The sequence below is a fragment of the Bubalus bubalis genome, chromosome 20, assembly GCF_019923935.1.
Source record: "Bubalus bubalis isolate 160015118507 breed Murrah chromosome 20, NDDB_SH_1, whole genome shotgun sequence".
Classification (NCBI taxonomy): domain Eukaryota; kingdom Metazoa; phylum Chordata; class Mammalia; order Artiodactyla; family Bovidae; genus Bubalus; species Bubalus bubalis.
Window position 1 is genome coordinate 64029999 of NC_059176.1, and position 19136 is coordinate 64049134.

The following is a 19136-nucleotide window of genomic DNA, read 5'->3' on the forward strand; positions in this document are numbered from 1 at the left end:
AGCCTGATGCTCACGAGCGGTGGGTACAGAGTTACCATCAAGCAGAGTGAGCATCCTTCCAGAGGAGTTGGTGGGAGGCCTTAGAATTCTATGCTCCAGGTTCTCCTCTTCAATTCCTCCGCATCCCAAATTTCACAACTGTCTTTTCCCTCCTTGCTTTCCTTAACATCCACTCAAGTGATCCTTTTTACAAAGCTTTAAAAAATGTGTTTTGCATTTTCCAAATACATTTATGTTGTGCGTGATAAATTCTTCAGTAACATTAACTGCTGAAAGACTAAGGACTGCGTGCCTTCCCCACACCCGTATCAATACCATGATGCAGGATAACCTGCATAAAGGATAAGGTCTCTTTGCTCCCTTCCCAATGGCCTCCACACCACACAGCTTTTGCCAAGACTGCTTCCTACTCAGCTATAGTGATCAACTGATGCTGCATTTAAAAGCTGGGCAATTTTGTGGGCAATGAAAAGCGAGTTGGGCAACTCTAAAGGGAGAGGCAGCAACCTCCCAAACTGGCCCCTTCATCACTGATATCACGCTGCCCTCTTGAGAGCATGGGCCCCCAACTCTTCTAAGCCACCTGCTGACTGCCTGGCTGACCTTAGTCCCACCCCGTTCTTATCTGGACCACATTTCTTCGCCTGTAGAAATGGTGAGCACTCTCCTAAAAGCTCCTGAGCAGACTGAAAGGAAGAGCTATGGGAACTAAGAGTGTGGGGAGCAGCACGGGCGAGGGGCTCCCGCCCCAGCCCTGCACTGTGGTCGGGCACTGGGCAGACAGAGCCCCTGCCCTGTGGTCGGGCACAGACAGAGCCAGGCTGGGTGGCCCATGAGGCCAGTGAGCAGCCTGGGTGACAGAAACATAAGCCAGCATCTCTCGGAGCATGGATGTGACTCCAGAGAAGGTGTCCTGGGACCACCCCTGACCTTCTGTTCCTCCTGGGTGGCCTGGAGAAAGGGCCATGCCCCAGAGCTTCTGGGTGTCCCGTGTGGCCCCAGCATCTCGCCCACAGGGCACCCCCTCAGGCCACAGCCCCAGCTAACAGGCGGACATGTTCTGGCCAAGGACTTCCCTGACCTGGTGCTTGTGAGGCAGAAGGGCCCCTGTTCAGCAGACCAGACGCTCTGCCTGCCCGCCCTCCTCTCCTCTCATGTGGGGATGAGGACGGCCCCTCCATCCTCTTCTTTCCGACAGGCAGCACTGAGAGTCTTTTCAGAGACGGAAACTCGCTGTCTCTGGGGTTCCATCTCCACTGCCTGCTCTGGTGAATCTTAACCCGAAGTTTCTTCAGATTCCGCCAGCCTTCCATGATCTGGTCCCATTCACACGAGGCAGCTGATCCAAACTCATATAAATCCTCTGGGAAAGAAAATACCTTCTTCATATGCCCAGAGTTCATCACTTTGGAGTAAAATACAGTTACAGAAACTTCCCAAAACCTATGTTATGTCTGAGAACTTCTCTGAAATGTAAATAAAATGAAGATGCATAAACGTAAACCAATTAATACTTGAGCCCATGGTCTCTGAAGATCCAAAAAATGCAGCTTGCACAGCTTTTCAAGGTAAGACAGAGAAGGGAAACACCATAGACCCCCACCTCCACCCACTGTCAAAAGGCGGGGTTCCAAGGGTGGAGAGCAAAACGGAGTGTGAAATTTACTTCCCCTGTCCCCACGCACAATTAAGGAACGATCTATTCTAATCACGCATCTCCTTCAAACAGGTGTCAAATGTCTCTGGAGACGGCTCAGGGAGCAGAGGCCGCACACGCCTCCCTGCAGGCAACGCTCCTCATTAGGCCGTTCCGGAGACCTGAGATGCAGCAGGTTTAATTCATACTCAACACTGGAATAAAATTTTATCAAACACATCCATGTCCACCTGTCTCTTTACCTTCTTACAGCTGCTTCTGCACTCAAAGAGCAGTGTTGAGTAGTTGGGACAGAGACCATATGGCCTGCAAAGCCTGCAGGATTTACTACTTGGTCCTTTGCAGAAAGTTTGCCAGCCCTGCTCAACATGATTCTTCAGACACAACGAGCCTTTGGAATGCTCCCAGCTGTGGGCACCAAAACTCACCTACTGGACATTATTCCTTTCCCCATACCTCATGGTTGAACCTGTCCTCAAAAACACACAACACCCGAGCGAGGTCTCTACGGGGCTTCTACCATGGTCCAGAGGGGCTAACACAACATTACTGCCCAGCGGAACTGTCTTAGGCACACCGAGTACCAAAATCAAAGTAAGGTGGGGTGTGCCTACATTCCTGCTGCTTTCTTTTCTAGAGGAGCAGGACCACTTTGCCACCAGAGGTCCACTCCAAGTCACCCAGCAGTCTCTGAACCCCTGCCCTTCCTCTATAGGGTGTATTAGAAAGAAGTGTCCAATGTCCAGCTTACATCTATGGGACACACAAGGCAGACGAAACCACAGAAGTACGAATTTTAAATCTAAAGTCTTAGAGGTGCCCCCACTGCAGCTGGCACATGCTTAACGCAGCCTCTTTGCCTCGTTCCTTTATCTAAAGCACAGCGCCCTCACATGGTGCTGAAGGGAAGGGCAGTCCTGCTGAAAACCTGGAGGACAGAAGGGAACTCTCACAGCTCAGAGCCATGTGTGAAAGGGCCCAGCACTCACTCCCGGAGGATTTTAAATCAGTGTTATCCAGATATCCACTCTCAGATCCTTCGCAGATAGCGCCTCGCTGGAAACTTTACACCAAGAAGTATAAACTCTGACCTCTACAGAAACTCACTAAACCGCAGCAAATGGGATTCAGATGTTTCCATGTTCAGTACAGTGATGTGACCTAGACTTTAAACACTTTGGCAAAAACAGGAAAAATGATGTGGGCCTTCCAGTCCCTCCCAGAACATGATACAGCCTTGACCCGAGTCCTTCAGTGATCTGAGCCTTTCTCACCCCTGCTTAAGCCTCCTCACCCACAGCTCAGACTCCCTGCTGCTGTTCCACACTAGCTCCTACCAGGACCCTCCATGGTCCCTTTTCCTCATTTAACCAAAGATGCCAATTTCTCCAGTCCAGCAAATGGAGATCATATTCTTATCAGAACTCAAAAAATCCTACAAGGGGAACTGGTGAAAGCCAAGTTTAGAATTACTACCTAAGGTCCCCTACACTGCCGGGAAGCGAGCAGTCTTACATAAAGACTCTGACCCTCAGGGTTTCTGATCTTTGTGGCAGATTTGTGTCAACTTGTTGGACGGTATGTGGGTAAGGGCGAGAGAATTCTAGATGGTGGAATGAGAGAAGGTGGAAGTGGGGAAAGCAGTTTCCTGTGCCAGGAAAGGACAGACACAAAAGAGTATCAGAAACCACTTTCCCAGAAGATAGAGACGCGTGCTCTGCGCCCATCCCAGGCTCTGCCGGGTGGGGGCAGCCCATCTGCCAGCCATCTGTGCTCCTTGGGGGCATGATGAGAAGCTGAGAAGTGTTGTTTGGGCACCAATGTAACCAAGTGAGCCAGTGTGAGCAAAGGCAGGGCAGAGGCGCCAAGGACTTCCTCCCTCCCTCCGAGCACTCCACAGGTGCGGAAACCGCAGCAGTGGTGGGTAAGGGCAGATTACTGCCACACCCAGAGAGCTTCCAGGGACAGAGAGAGGGGCTTATAACCAAGGTCAGCATTCCTCAGGCCTAGCTGAGGGTAGGTGCCAACAAATGCCTGCTTGCAGCATTAGGTAAAAATATTAGGGACACCTTCTCTTTCCTGGCTCCCATGTTTTAACTAAGAAGAGTAGGTTAGCGGCCTGTCTGGGGACCCCTCCAAATATCCCTTCCTGAGTAAAGACTCAAAATTACAAAAAGGAGGCCAATGCTTGACTCGATCCCCAATTCAAGAACAGACGAACATACAGATCGGTGTTCCCCATGACATGCACACAGCACACCTGTGCAGAAGCAAACAGGGCTCTCTCTACATCCCGGCCAGGTGCACGTCTCAGTCTAAGGGCCTGGCGGATTTCATCTGGGCAGGACCTGTGCTCCCTGGGCAGGCTGCGGCTTTCTCGCGGTGCACCCCCACGTCGGTGCTGGCCTGACTCACCTCTGAATTTGCAGAACTGACAGCGCTGGGTAATGAGATGACTCCCCTTTCTTGCCCTCTGCTCCTAGACCCTCTGGGAGGTTGGGGGTGCTCCCTCCTGCCAGCGGCAGAGCACATCGGAGGCCCCACCGCCATCCCAGCCCTCCCCGGAGACCTCCCTTCACCCCCACCCTTGGCGCCCGGACAGATAGCCAAGCAGACCCGGAGGTGGCAAGGGCTGTACCAGGCCGCCGGCGGCGCCGCAGGCGCTAAGCGAGACGAGGGAGCCGGGGTGGCCGAGCACGCTGCCGGAGTAGAAGCACAGCTCTGCTGACCGTCCGTGGCGCCCGCCTGCGCCGTCCTCCTCCACCTCGAAGCCGCCGGACAGGAAGCGCAGGTCGCGGCGCAGCTGCAGGTACAGGTCGCGCCCGAAGGCCGGCAGGTGCAGCAGCAGGGCGCGCTCCCCCAGCCTGGCGCGCGGGGCTGCGGGGGGCGCGCGGGGCCGTCGGCGCCTGCGGGGCCCGGGGGCGCCGGGCAGGGGCGGCAGGTGCACGTCTTCCAGGCGCACCCGCCGCGGGAGCACCACCTCCACGTCGGCCGCCGCGTCGCCGACAGCTGCGGGGAGAGACGAGACGCGTCAGCGCGGCGGGGCCCGCCCTCCCGCCCGCCTGCCGCTCGCGGGGGCCAGCGCCGGGCATCCAGCGCCAGCGCGGTCCCGAGACGGCGCCCTCGTCCCGTCCCTCGCCCGGGCACCTCCGCGCCGGCCAGCGCCGCCGCCCGGGCCCCGCGCCACTCCGGACGCGGCCGCCCGGGCCCCTCCGGGGACGCGGCGCCCGGGGGAGCCGGACCCCCGGCGGCCGCCCGGGGCCGAGTCCTCCGGCCGCGGCCCGCGCCCCCTCGACCCCGCGGCTGTCAGCGGCTGGCCGCCGCGACGCGGCCGCGCAAGCAGGCGGAGGCCGCCGGGGAGGGCAGGCGGAGGGTGGCCGCGGGAGGCGCGGGCGAAGGGGCGGCGGGAGCGGGGCGCTACCTGTGCCCGGGTCCAGTCCCCAGAGCAGCAGCAGCAGCAGGGGTAGGGCCAGGGGGGGCAGCAGGGCGCCGTCACACATGGTCCTCGGGAGCAGGCGCCCCCCGCGCGGCCGCTGCGGAGCAGGAGCGCGCGAGGCGGCGGCGCCAGCCGGAGTGAGGCTCCCCAGCCTTCGGAAAAAGTAATTAGCGCTGCGGACAAACCCAACGTGGTAAATCGCAAGCCCCGCCTTCTTCTCGGGAGGCGGGCAACGATTGGACTCCCGCTTTCTCCCGCCCCGCCTCCCCCTCGCCGATTGGCTGGGACGGACCTGACCCAGAGTGCGTAGTTAGGTTGTAAGCACTTTCTTACACGTGGTTTCTGGGCAGTTGCGGGAATGGGGCACCAGGTGGCGCAAGGGAGCCGCGTGAAGCCGCGCGATCCTGGACCACTCGGGGAGACTCCTGACTGATGTTCAGTTTGTCCCCATATTTGGAACTCTGTTTCCCTGGAAGACAGGCCAGAAATTGTCTAGTTTTAAGGGACTTCACCCATAAAGGCATATTATGTCTATATCTAAAGTAAAATGAGTTTTGGTTGTTTGTGGGAGAGCAGTTTCGTGCACAAGGTGTGCAACTTTGCACCTTGGAAGAAAAGCTATGACAAACCTATGGTTTTCCCAGTAGTCATGTACGAATGTGAGAGTTGGGCCATAAAGCAGGCTGAACGCCAAAGAATTGATGCTTTCGGAACTGGAAAAGACGCCTAGAGTCCCTTAGATTTCGAGGGGATTCAACCAGTCCATCCTAAAGGAAATCAGTCCTGAATATTCATCGGAAGGACTGATGCTGAAGCTGAAGCTCCAATACTTTGGACACCTGATGCGAAGAACTGACTCATTTGAAAAGACCCTGATGCTGGGAATGATTGAAGCTGGGAGGAAAAGGGGACGACAGAGGATGAGATGGTTGGATGACATCATTGACTCCATGCACATGAGTTTGAGCAAGGTCTGGGAGGTACTGAAGGACTGGGAAGCCTGGTGTCCTGCAGTTCATGGGGTCGCAAAGAGCTGGACACAACTGAACGACTGAACAACTAGTTACATTCAAGGCAGTGGTGTTTATGCAAAATCTTCACACCCCCTGTTGTCTTTATCTTCACAGAAGTCAGTGGAACTGGCAAGATCACACCCTCTGACAGACTGAGAAACTGAGACAGAGAGAGCTTAAGGAGCTTACTAACTCACCCAGTAAGTTCCTGTCAGAGCAAGAGCTGGAACTGTGGTCCTGACTTCCAGCCCAGTGCTGCTCGCTACAAACAAGAGCCCCCCAGTGCAAGCAGTAAGGAATATTACCCGGTTTTACAGATTAGGAAACAGGCACACAGTGGCAAAGCCTGGACTTGGACCCAGGTCTTCCAGCAACAGAATGACTCCATTCTTTTCCTCAGATTATAACTGAGGTCTTCAGGAAAGTTGACTCCTTTAGTTTCCTGAGGAGCATCTTGTAGAAACAAAACAGAATGAATTGATATGCAGCCATTCTCAGCTCTCTCTCCTTCTTTCCCCATCCTACCCGTTTTTGTTTTCTCAAAGCGGAGGGGCTACAGCACTTCTCCTGTACTCTGCTGAGGGCCTCTCAGAATCTAAAATGTATCACAGGGATTACATGTCATCAGAAGGAAGCCAGAGGTGAACACTATCCAGCTTTCGTGCTAGTTAATCCTAGGAGGGGACTGTGTCACTGACTCTTAATAAAGCCCAGCACTCTCACTACTGCTAACTCATCGTTTTGTGTTTCCCCAGGGCGTGGCTGCCTTGTCCGCCTCACCCTCCACTGCTCCAGGGGCTGCCACTCATTGCTGGGCACCTGAAGCTTCTGAAAGTCTCCACACACATCCTGCTCGTGGCCAGGTTTGGGGCTTTTTCTCTCCTCTGACAGCAGCCTCAGCCAAATGAAAGTTCAGCATCATCTTCTGATGGAACAAGATATCCTGGTGAGCTTTTTGGTGCAGGTTTGTTGGCCAAAGTCCTGCCATTGAAAGCTAGGGAGTAGCAGCCCCACTGCCTTTCAGGAATAGTCCTGCTGTTGGAACCCACCTGAGTTTGCCATCGTTAACCTATCAGATAGCCAGCGGTCTTCAGTCCTTTTGGCACCAGGGATCGGTTTCATGGAAGGTAATTTTTCCACAGCCGGGATGTGGGGAGGGCAGAGAGCAGATGGTTTGGGGATGATTCTCATAAGGAGCATGCAACCTGGGTCCTTGGATGTGCAGTTCACAGGAGGGCTCGCGTTCCTACAAATGCAACCGCTGAGACAGAGTTCAGCTGGTAATGCGAGCGATGGGGAGTGATTGTCAATACAGATGAAGCTTCCCTCGCTTGCCTGCCTGACACTCACCTCCTGCCGTGCGGCCCAGTTCCTACCAGCTTGCGGGGGGGCCGAGATAGGTGACCCTCAAATGCATTAGTCTGTAGGGACATGGAACCTGAAGCAACAGCAAGATGACATTTCATCTTCCAGCTTGTCTGAAACATAAGAGCTTGGAAATATCTTTATTTCCCTTGGTAACAGGATTGGAGAGGATACTCTCCTGCCCGTGGATAGGGGTGTACATTGGTGCAGCCAATTTGAAGAAAAAATAGACAAACTGTAGTCAAATTTAACATGTACACACCCTACAACTCTGCTATCTGTTCTGGTTAACTACAACAGACAAACTGATAATGTGTAAAAGAATGCTCATCAGACCATGTTACTAACAGCAAAAAATTCTGCAAAAATCTGAAGGTTAATCATTAGATAAATGGCTAATAGAGCCCAGAAATAAACCTGTGCACATATAATCAACTAATATTTGACAAAAGAGCCAAGAATAATCAAGGAGAAAAGATAGTTTCTTTAATATATGGTGGTGGGAAAACTAGAAATCAGTTTGCAAGAAAAATGAACTTGGACCCCTCTCTGACACCACTCACAAAAAACAACTTAAAATAAATGTAAAATTTGAAATGGTAAAACTTGTAGAAGAAAACAGAGGAGAAAAGCTCCTTGACATTGGTCTTGGTAACAATTTCTTAAATGACCACTAAATTGCAAGAAACAAAACAAAAATCAACAAATGGCACTGAATCAAATCTCAAAGTTTCTGCAAAGCAAAGGAAACCATCAACAAAATGAAAATGCTACTTACAGAATGGGAAAAAGTATTTACAGACCATACATCTGATAAGGGTTTATTATCCAAAATACATGGGATATTTATGCAACTCACTAGAAAAAATAGCCATCCAGTAGAAAAATGGAAAAAGAACCTGAATAGTTTTCTAAAGAAAATGCCGTACAAATGGCCAACAAGTACATGAAAAATTGTTCGAGGCTAAGGGATTGGGGGCAGGAGGAGAAGAGGACGACAGAGGATGAGATGGCTGGATGGCGTCACTGACTCGATGGACGTGAGTCTAAGTGAATTCCGGGAGTTGGTGATGGACAGGGAGGCCTGGCGTGCTGTGATTCATGGGGTCGCAAAGAGTCAGACACGACTGAGTGACTGAACTGAACTGAACCATCATGGAAATGTAAATCAAAACCACAATGAGATATCACCTCATATCTTTTAGGACCAGTCAGTTCAATTCAGTCCCTCAGTCATGTCCAATTCTTTGCGACCCCATGAACTGCAGCACGCCCGGCTTCCCTGTCCATCACCAACTTCTGGAGCTCACCCAAACTCATATACACTGAGTTGGTGATGCCATCCAACCCTCTCATCCTCTGTTGTCCCCTTCTCCTCCTGTCCTCAATCTTTCCCAGCATCAGGGTCTTTTCAAATGAGTCAGCTCTTCACATCAGGTGGCCAAGGTATTGGAGTTTCAGCTTCCAACATCATCCTTCCAATGAAAACCCAGGACTGATCTCTTTAGGATGAACTGGTTGGATCTCCTTGCAGTCTAAGGGACTCTCAAGAGTCTTCTCCAACACCACAGTTCAAAAGCATCAATTCTTCGGTGCTCAGCTTTCTTCACAGTCCAACTCTCACATCCATACATGACCACTGGAAAAACCATAGCCTTGACTAGATGGACCTTTGTTGACAAAGTAATGTCTCTCTTTTTTAATATGCTGACTAGGTTGGTCATAACTTTCCTTCCAAGGAGTAGGCGTCTTTTAATTTCATGGCTGCAATCACCATCTGCAGTGATTTTGGAGCCCAAAAATATAAAGTCAGCCACTGTTACCCATCTATTTGCCATGAAGTGATTGGACCAGATGCCATGATCTTAGTTTTCTGAATGTTGAGCTTTAAGCCAACTTTTTCACTCTCTTCTTCACTTTCATCAAGAGACTTTTTAGTTCCTCTTCACTTTCTGCCATAAGGGTGGTGTCATCTGCATATCTCAGGTTATTGATATTTCTCCCAGCAATCTTGATTCCAGCTTGTGTTTCTTCCAGCCCAGCGTTTCTCATGATGTACTCTGCATAAAAGTTCAATAAGCAGGGTGACAATATACAGCCTTGACGTACTCCTTTTCCTATTTGGAACCAGTCTGTTGTTCCATGTCCAGTTCTAACTGTTGCTTCCTGACCTGCATACAGGTTTCTCAAGAGCAGGTCAGGTGGTCTGGTATTTCCATCTCTTTCACAATTTCCCATAATTTATTGTGGTCCACACAGTCAAAGGCTTTGGCATAGTCAATAAAGCAGAAATAGATGTTTTTCTGGAACTCTTGCTTTTTCCATGATCCAGCGAATGTTGGCAATTTGATCTCTGGTTCCTCTGCCTTTTCTAAAACCAGCCTGAACATCTGGAAGTTCATGATTCATGTATTGAGGAAGCCTGGCTTGGAGAATTTTGAGCATTACTTTACTAGCATGTGAGATGAGTGCAATTGTGCAGTAGTTTGAGCATTCTTTGGCATTGCCTTTCTTTGGGATTGGAATGAAAACTGACCTTTTCCAGTCCTGTGGTCACTGCTGAGTTTTCCAAATTTGCTGGCATATTGAGTGCAGCACTTTCACAGCATCATCTTCCAGGATTTGAAATAGCTCCACTAGAATTCTATCACCTCCACTAGCTTTGTTTGTAGTGATGCCTCCTAAGGCCCACTTGACTTCACATTCCAGGATGTCTGGCTCTAGGTGAGTGATCATACCATCATTATTATCTGGGTCATGAAGATCTTTTTTGTACAGTTCTTCTGTGTATTCCTGCCACCTCTTCTTAATATCTTCTGCTTCTGTTAGGTCCATACAATTTCTGTCCTTTATTGAGCCCATCTTTGCATGAAATGGTCTCTTGGTAGCTCTAATTTTCTTGAAAAGATCTCTGCTGCTAAGTCACTTCAGTCGTGTCCAACTCTGTGCAACTCCAGAGACAGCAGCCCACCAGGCTCCCCCGTCCCTGGGATTCTCCAGGCAAGCACACTGGACTGGGTTGCCATTTCCTTCTCCAATGCATGAAAGTGAAAAGTGAGAGTCAAGTCACTCAGTCGTGTCCGACCCTCAGCAACCCCATGGACTGCCAGGCTTCTCTGTCCATGGGATTTTCCAGGCAAGAATACTGGAGTGGGGTGCCATAGATCTCTAGTCTTTCCCATTCTGTTGTTTTCCTCTATTTCTTTGCATTGATCGCTGAGGAAGGCTTTCTTATCTCTCCTTGCTATTCTTTGGAACTCTGCATTCAAATGGATATATCTTTCCTTTTCTCCTTTACTTTCTGTTTCTCTTCTTTTCACAGTTATTTGTAAGGCCTCCTCAGACAGCCATTTTGCCTTTTTGCCTTCTTTTTCTTGGGAATGGTCTTGATCCCTGTCTCCTTTACAAAGTCACGAACCTCATTCCATAGTTCATCAGGCATTCTGTCTATCAGATCTAGGCCCTTAAATCTATTTCTCACTTCCACTGTATAATCATAAGGGGTTTGATTTAGGTCATACCTGAATGGCCTAGTGGTTTTCCCTACTTTCTTCAATTTAAGTCTGATTTTGGCAATGAGTTCATGATCTGAGCCACAGTCAGCTCCTGGTCTTGTTTTTGCTGACTGTATAGAACGTCTCCATCTTTGGCTGCAAAGAATATAATCAATCTGATTTCAGTGTTGGCCACCTGGTGATGTCCATGTGTAGTGTCTTCTCTTGTGTTGGTGGAAGAGGGTGTTTGCTATAACCAGTGCATTCTCTTGTCAAAACTCTATTAGTCATTGCCCTGCTTCATTCCGTATTCCAAGGCCAAATTTGCCTGTTACTTCAGGTGTTTCTTGACTTCCTACTTTTGCATTCCAGTCCCCTATAATGAAAAGGACATCTTTTTTGGGTGTTAGTTCTAAAAAGTCTTGTAGGTCTTCATAGAACTGTTCAACTTCAACTTCTTCAGCATTACTCACTGGGGGCGTAGACTTGGGTTACCGTGATATTGAATGGTTTGCCTTCAAAATGAACAGAGATCATTCTGTCATTTTTGAGATTGCATCCAAGTACTGCATTTAAGACTCTTTTGTTGACTATTATGGCTACTCCATTTATTCTAAGGGATTTTTGCCCACAGTAGTAGATATAATGGTCATCTTTTAGGATGTCTATTATCAAAAAAACAAGAGACAACAAATGTTGGCAAGGATGTGATAAAAGGAACTCATGCTTTGTTTGAGGGAATCTAAATTGGTACAGCCATTATGGAAAACAAGACAGAGAAAAATCTTAATGGTACTACCACATGATCCAGCAATTCCACTTCCGGGTATATATCTGAAGGAAGACATTAAATGAAATAAGTCAGTCACAAAAAGACAAATACTGTATGAGTCTGCTTATATGAGGATATTAGGTGCCTAGAGTAGTCACATTTACAGAAACAGAAGGGAGTCTAGTGGTTACTAGGGGCTGGGGGGAGCGGAATGGAGAGTCAGTGTTTAATGGGAACAAAGTTTCGGTCTGAGAAGATGAAAAAGCTCTCAAGATGGATGGTGGCAAGGGCTGCACAACAATGTGAGTGTAACCTAATACCACTGCACTGTACACTTTAAATGACTTAAATGGTAAATTTTATGTTAGGTATACTTTCCCAAAATTAAAAAAAAAAAAAATTCGCTTGAAAAAGGAAATCACTACTATTTGCTATGATCCTGTTTCATCTTAACACACAAATTTCCTGGTCTTAATTTTGTGGAAGAGCGGTGCTTAATCTCATTTCACACATGGAAGAGGGCTGGGAGAGATTAAAAGCAAGGCAAACAAGCAGATAAAAGCCCTATAGATGGAAGTAGCAGTTTAAATCTGATGTAAGAGAAGCCCTCTTTTTTGTCTGGGGGTCAAAGCTGCCTATTGCACTCACAAATGAGAAAGATCCTGAGTTTTTCAGCTTGTCTGGTGCTTTTTGTGAACTGCTCCATTCTGGTGTCAGATCACGTTTTCTGATGATGTTGTCTGGAACTGACTCCCCAGCAGGTCAGTTATGTTGCTTCTCATGGCTTCTTGGATGTTTGGATGCTGGTTACCATCATCATGACCACTACTATTGTTACTGAAAGCAAGACAGTCCCCAAAGCAGCACAGACTCTGCCAAGAGACACCATGTTCAAATGTCAAACTTAGAAACAGAGGGCCAGGGACTTCTTTGGTGGTCTGGTGGCTAAGATTCCGAGCTCCCAATGATGGGGGCCTGGGTTTGATCCCTGGTCAGGGAACTAGATCTCACATCCTGCAACTAAAGATCCTGCATGCTGTGACCAAAAGACCCTGCACGCCACAACTAAGACCTGGCACAGCCAAATCAATAAATTATTTTTAAAGAAAAGAAAGAAATGAGGGCCAAAGACACAGACTGTGCAGGCTCTTCAGCTGAACATGACCCTCCCTTAATTCCCCCCACTGCGAGCTTTCTTGAGCTGATGATTGATGGGTCCAGGTGCCAAGATTCACATGCAAACTTGATCTGTATGCAGGGGGAAGAAGACCCTGTGCTCCAGATATCACTAGGCATTGGTAGGGTGCTGAGGAGAGAGGGGTATTCCACATGACAACCTCCTCTCTGAGACTAAATTCACTTGGATTTTGAGGGCTCGGAGGGTAAAGCATCTGCTTGCAATGTGGGAAACCCAGGTTCAATCCCTGGGTCGGTAAGATCCCGTGGGTAACACATTCCAGTACTCTTGCCTGAAAAATCTCATGGACAGGGGAGCCTGGCAGGCTACAGTCTGTGGGGTCCCAATGAGCTACTTCACTTTCACTTTTTCACTTTCCTTCCTGGGAGCCAGTCAGATGCCACATCCTCTCCAGCAGGGGGCATCCAGCATCAGTTCTGTCTTCCCACACCACATTTGGTGTGAAACGTAGGCCCCAGCTCTGTTTGTTCCAAAGTCCTGCTTTCTCAGACTTATATTTTGCCCTTTCTTTGTTGACCTTGGATCCTCCCCCAAATTCAGCTACTTGGCTGGCAGCCTGGTCCCCAGATGAATATGACCAACCTCTCCCTGTGGGTTTCCAGGCACTTTCCTGGTTTCAGAGCTATGGCGGTGTCAGCTTATTTTGAAAGGTACCCTGGCCGCATGAAGCCATCCCTGCCTAACTCAGGCCCCTGTTCTGATATGGCTGAAAAATTCTAAGTTATCACTCCTCTGACCAACTATCTTTCAGTATAGCTGTTACTTGTTCAATCAGGGTTGTGTACTAAGGTATTTCTAGCCCTACCCTTTCCCAATATCCTGGCTCTTCCCCTCCCCTAGACTGTGCTCCTGAGGTCTCAGCATGCCTTGGAGTGAGTGTCTGTGGCCTTCAAGTGTCCTCATTGTTAAAAAGACAACTCCATCCTTATGTCCTGCTGAAGGTCACTGGAGGCATCATCTAACCAGGAGGCAAGCCTTGCCGCCCACATGTCTGAATGAACAGGATAAGGGTCTTCAGTGCCAGACTTGAACTCACAGCTTCATCCCAACCAACTCCCCTTGATGAGGATGATTGAGAAAAGCAATGTATTTTTCATTGTTTTGTAAAACACCTTTCCCTTTTCCCATGTCTCTCTCTTCTTTTAGCTTTTCCTCTCAAGATTCCCTTCTTTCTCTCCTAGTCCCTTCTTTGCTCAAAGTCACCTTCTCTGGTATACTAGGCTAAAACATAATGCAAGTAAAGACTGAAAAGTAGGATAGACACAAATTTGTATTTGATTTTAGCTATGGTTTTTCCAGTAGTCATGTATGGATGTCAGAGTTGGACTGTGAAGAAAGCTGAGCACTGAAGAATTGATGCTTTTGAACCGTGGTGTTGGAGAAGACTCTTGAGAGTCCCTTGGACTGCAAGGAGATCCAACCAGTCCATTCTAAAGGAGATCAGCCCTGGGATTTCTTTGGAAGGAATGATGCTAAAGCTGAAACTCCAGTACTTTGGCCACCTCAGCAAAGAGTTGACTTATTGGAAAATACTCTGATGCTGGGAGGGATTGGGGGCAGGAGGAGAAGGGGACGACAGAGGATGAGTTGGCTGGATGGCATCTCTGACTCAATGGATGTGAGTTTGAGTGAACTCTGGGAGTTGGTGATGGACAGGGAGGCCTGGTGTGCTGCAATTCATGGGTTCACAAAGAGTCGGACATGACTGAGTGACTGAACTGAACTGAACTGAACTGAATGCCTGAAATTGGAATGATGATAGACTATTCAATATGAGATTGGAAAACTATAAACTTGGACAAAACTTACATTAGATTATATGATGCTTTTAAAATATATCTGCTCATTATAACCCCCTACCCTTCAACAGGTGGAATCTAACTCTTCGGCTTTGAAAGTGTGGAGGAAGGGTAGAGAAAGACTCACTGACTTGCTTTTAATGCATAGAATGTGTTAGATATGCTTTTTTTGTTATTTCTGGGGGTAGGTCATAAAGAGAATAGAACTCGGCCTGTTCTTCTCTAAGATTACTTACTTTGGTGGAAACCAGTGGCATGAAGACACTCAACAAGCCCTGTGGAAATGCCCATGGGAAAGGGAATCAGTATGATAGAATTAACAACTAGCCATGTGATGGAGCCACTCTGGAACCAGATTTTCCAGACCCTGTCAAGCTTTCAGATGATTCTAGTTATCAGCATTAAGATTCTATCCAGAATATTGTAAGCAGAAATAAGCCACACCCATTGTACCCTGAGTGAATTCATGACCCACAAAAACCAAGAGAAAATAAATTATATTAGTTTTTTAAGGCAGTATTTTTTGGGGGGAGGGGGATATAACTTGTTGTGCAGTAATAGCTAACTAATACAGATGCAGAGCATATGCTAAAATTAATTCCAAGATAGATTAAAGATTTATATGAAAACATTCATAAGTATAGGAAGTGGCCATCTGGAGTTCAGGGTACCTAGAAGCAAAATGCAGAGTAAGCGAGCTGACTACATTCACAAGAGCAGTCAGATGGTTGGTCCCTGTGCATGGCTTCTACACCAAGACTTGACTCAGATTCAGGGATGAAACTGACCAGCTTGTCTTGAAAGAAATGAGTGTGGATGCTTGTATCTGTGAGCACATGTGTCTGGCACCATCAGAGAAAAACCAGTACGCAAGGTAGGCAGAAATACTTTTTAAAACATGTCATACAAGAGGATTGGTTCAAGACGACAGAGAGAAGGACGCGCGCTCATCTTCTCCTACCAGAGCACCAAAATCACAACTACATGCTGAACAACCATCAACAGGAAAACACGGGAACCCACCAAAAAATAGATAGCCCCACATCCAAGGACAAAGAAAAAGCCACAATGAAACAGTTGGAGGGGCACGATTACGATAAAATCAAATCCTATACTCGCAGGGTGGGTCACCCACAAACTGGAGAACAATAATACCAAAGAGGTTGTCACACTATTGTGAAGATTCTAGGCCCCATATCAGGCTCCCCAGCCTGGGGGAAGGGCCTGGGAATCCCCAGGTAATCTGATTTTGAAGTCCAATGGGATTTGATTACAGGAACTCTACAGATTGCTATGTTAGTTCTAAAAGGTCTTGTAGGTCTTCACAGAACTGTTCACCTTCAGCTTCTTCAGCATTACTGGTTGGGGCATAGACTTGGATTACTGTGATATTGAATGGTTTGCCTTGGAAATGAACAGAGATCATTCTGTCGTTTTTGAGATTGCATCCAAGTACTGCATTTCGGACTCTTTTTTTGACCATGATGGCTACTCCATTTATTCTAAGGGATTCCTGCCCGCAGTAGTAGATACAATGGTCATCGGAGTTAAATTCACCCATTCCAGTCCATTTTAGTTCACTGATTCCTAGAATGTTAACGTTCACTCTTGTCACCTCCTGTTTGACCACTTCCGATTTGCAAGGAAGTGTGACTTCCCGGAGTTCCCAACTTCCCACCAACTGCCGGAGTTCATTCAGACTCACGTCCATCGAGTCAGTGATGCCATCCAGCCATCTCATCCTCTGTCGTCCCCTCCTCCTCCTGCCCCCAATCCCTCCCAGCATTAGAGTCTTTTCCAATGAATCTACTCTCTGCATGAGGTGGCCAAAGTACTGGAGTTTCAGCTTTAGCATCATTCCTTCCAAAGAAATCCCAGGGGTGATCTCCTTCAGAATGGACTAATTGTATCTCCTTGCAGTCTAAGGGACTCTCAAGAGTGTTCTCCAACACCACACTTCAAAAGCATCAATTCTTCGGAGTAGCCATTATGGTCAAAAAAAGAGTCCGAAATGCAGTACTTGGATGCAATCTCAAAAACGACAGAATGATCTCTGTTCATTTCCAAGGCAAACCATTCAATATCACAGTAATCCAAGTCTATGCCCCAACCAGTAACACTGAAGAAGCTGAAGTTCAATGGTTCTATGAAGACCTACAAGACCTTTTAGAACTAACACCCCCAAAAGATGTCCTTTTCATTATAGGGGACTGGAATGCAAAAGTAGGAAGTCAAGAAACACCTAGAGTAACAGGCAAATTTGGCCTTGGAATACAGAATGAAGCAGGGCAAAGACTAATAGAGTTTTGCCAAGAAAATGAACTGGTCATAACAAACACCCTCTTCCAACAACACAAGAGAAGACTCTACACATGGACATCACCAGATGGTCAACACTGAAATCAGATTGATTATATTCTTTGCAGCCAAAGATGGAGACGTTCTATACAGTCAGCAAAAACAAGACCAGGAGCTGACTGTGGCTCAGATCATGAACTCCTTATTGCCAAATTCAGACTTAAATTGAAGAAAGTAGGGAAAACCACTAGGCCATTCAGGTATGACCTAAATCAAACCCCTTATGATTATACAGTGGAAGTAAGAAATAGATTTAAGGGACTAGATCTGATAGATAGAGTGCCTGATGAACTATGGACAGAGGTTCGTGACATTGTACAGGAGACAGGGATCAAGACCATCCCCATGGAAAAGAAATGCAAACAAGCAAAATGGCTGTCTGGAGAGACCTTACAAATAGCTGTGAAAAGAAGAGAAGCAAAAAGCAAAGGAAAAAAGGAAAGATATAAGCATCTGAATGCAGAGTTCCAAAGAATAGCAAGGAGAGATAAGAAAGCCTCCCTCAGCGATCAATGCAAAGAAATAGAGGAAAACAACAGAATGGGAAAGACTAGAGATCTCTTCAAGAAAATTAGAGATACCAAGGGAACATTTCATGCAAAGATTGGCTCGATAAAGGACAGAAATGGTATGGACCTAACAGAAGCAGAAGATATTAAGAAGAGGTGGCAGGAATACACAGAACTGTACAAAAAGATCTACACGACCCAGATAATCACGATGTGTGATCACTGACCTAGAGCCAGACATCCTGGAACATGAAGTCAAGTGGGCCTTAGAAAGCATCACTATGAACAAAGCTAGTGGAGGTGATGGAATTCCAGTTGAGCTATTTCAAATCCTGGAAGATGATGCTGTGAAAGTGCTTCACTCAATATGCCAGCAAATTTGGAAAACTCAGCAGTGGCCACAGGACTGGAAAAGTCAGTTTTCATTCCAATTCCAAAGAAAGGCAGTGCCAAAGAATGCTCAAACTACCGCACAATTGCACTCATCTCACATGCTAGTAAAGTAATGCTCAAAATTCTCCAAGCCAGGCTTCCTCAATACGTGAATTGTGAACTTCCAGATGTTCAGGCTGGTTTTAGAAAAGGCAGAGGAACCAGAGATCAAGTTGCCATGGTCTGCTGGATCGTGGAAAAAGCAAGAGAGTTCCAGAAAAACAACTAGTTCTGCTTTACTGACTATGCCAAAGCCTTTGACTGTGTGGATCACAATAAAGTGTGGAAAATTCTGAAAGAGATGGGAATACCAGACCACCTGACCTGCCTCTTGAGAAACCTGTATGCAAGTCAGGGAGCAACAGTTAGAACTGGACATGGAACAACAGACTGGTTCCAAATAGGAAAAGGGGTACATCAAGGCTGTATATTGTCACCCTGCTTCTTTAACTTTTATGCAGAGTACATCATGAGAAACGCTGGGCTGGAAGAAGCACAAGCTGGAATCAAGATTGCCAGGAGAAATATCAACAACCTCAGATATGCAGATGACACCACCTTTATGGCAGAAAGTGAAGAGGAACTCAAAAGCCTCTTGATGAAAGTGAAAGAGGAGAGTGAAAAAGTTGGCTTAAAGCTCAACATTCAGAAAATGAAGATCATGGCATCCGGTCACATCACTTCATGGGAAATAGATGGGGAAACAGTGAAAACAGTGTCTGACTTAGTTTTTTTGGGCTCCAAAATCACTGCAGATGGTGACTGCAGCCATGAAATTAAAAGACGCTTACTCCTTGGAAGGAAAGTTATGACCAACCTAGATAGCATATTGAAAAGCAGAGACATTACTTTGCCAACAAAGGTCCATCTAGTCAAGGCTATGGTTTTTCCAGTGGTCATGTATGGATGTGAGTTGGACTGTGAAGAAAGCTGAGCACTGAAGAATTGATGCTTTTGAACTGTGGTGTTGGAGAAGACTCTTGAGAGTCCCTTGGACTGCAAGGAGAGCCAACCAGTCCATTCTGAAGGAGATCAGCCCTGGGATTTCTTTGGAAGGAATGATGCTAAAGCTGAAACTCCAGTACTTTGGCCACCTCATGTGA

General features: G+C 47.5%; 1 protein-coding gene across 6 annotated transcripts in view; it reads right to left on the bottom strand.

The window, feature by feature from the left end:
• Positions 1–5242, bottom strand: part of ADAMTS17 (ADAM metallopeptidase with thrombospondin type 1 motif 17) — a 396657-nt gene extending 391415 nt beyond the window's left edge. For all 6 annotated transcript variants that reach the window (XM_044933289.2, XM_025271613.3, XM_044933288.2 and 3 more), the window contains exons 1-2: positions 5079–5242; positions 4296–4666 (exon numbers count right to left, since the gene is read on the bottom strand). In XM_044933289.2, coding sequence (XP_044789224.2) covers positions 4296–4666; positions 5079–5157 — 450 coding nt within the window. In that variant the 5' untranslated portion in view covers positions 5158–5242. The remainder of the gene's footprint in view (positions 1–4295; positions 4667–5078) is intronic.
• Between the last annotated feature and the right edge of the window lie 13894 nt (positions 5243–19136).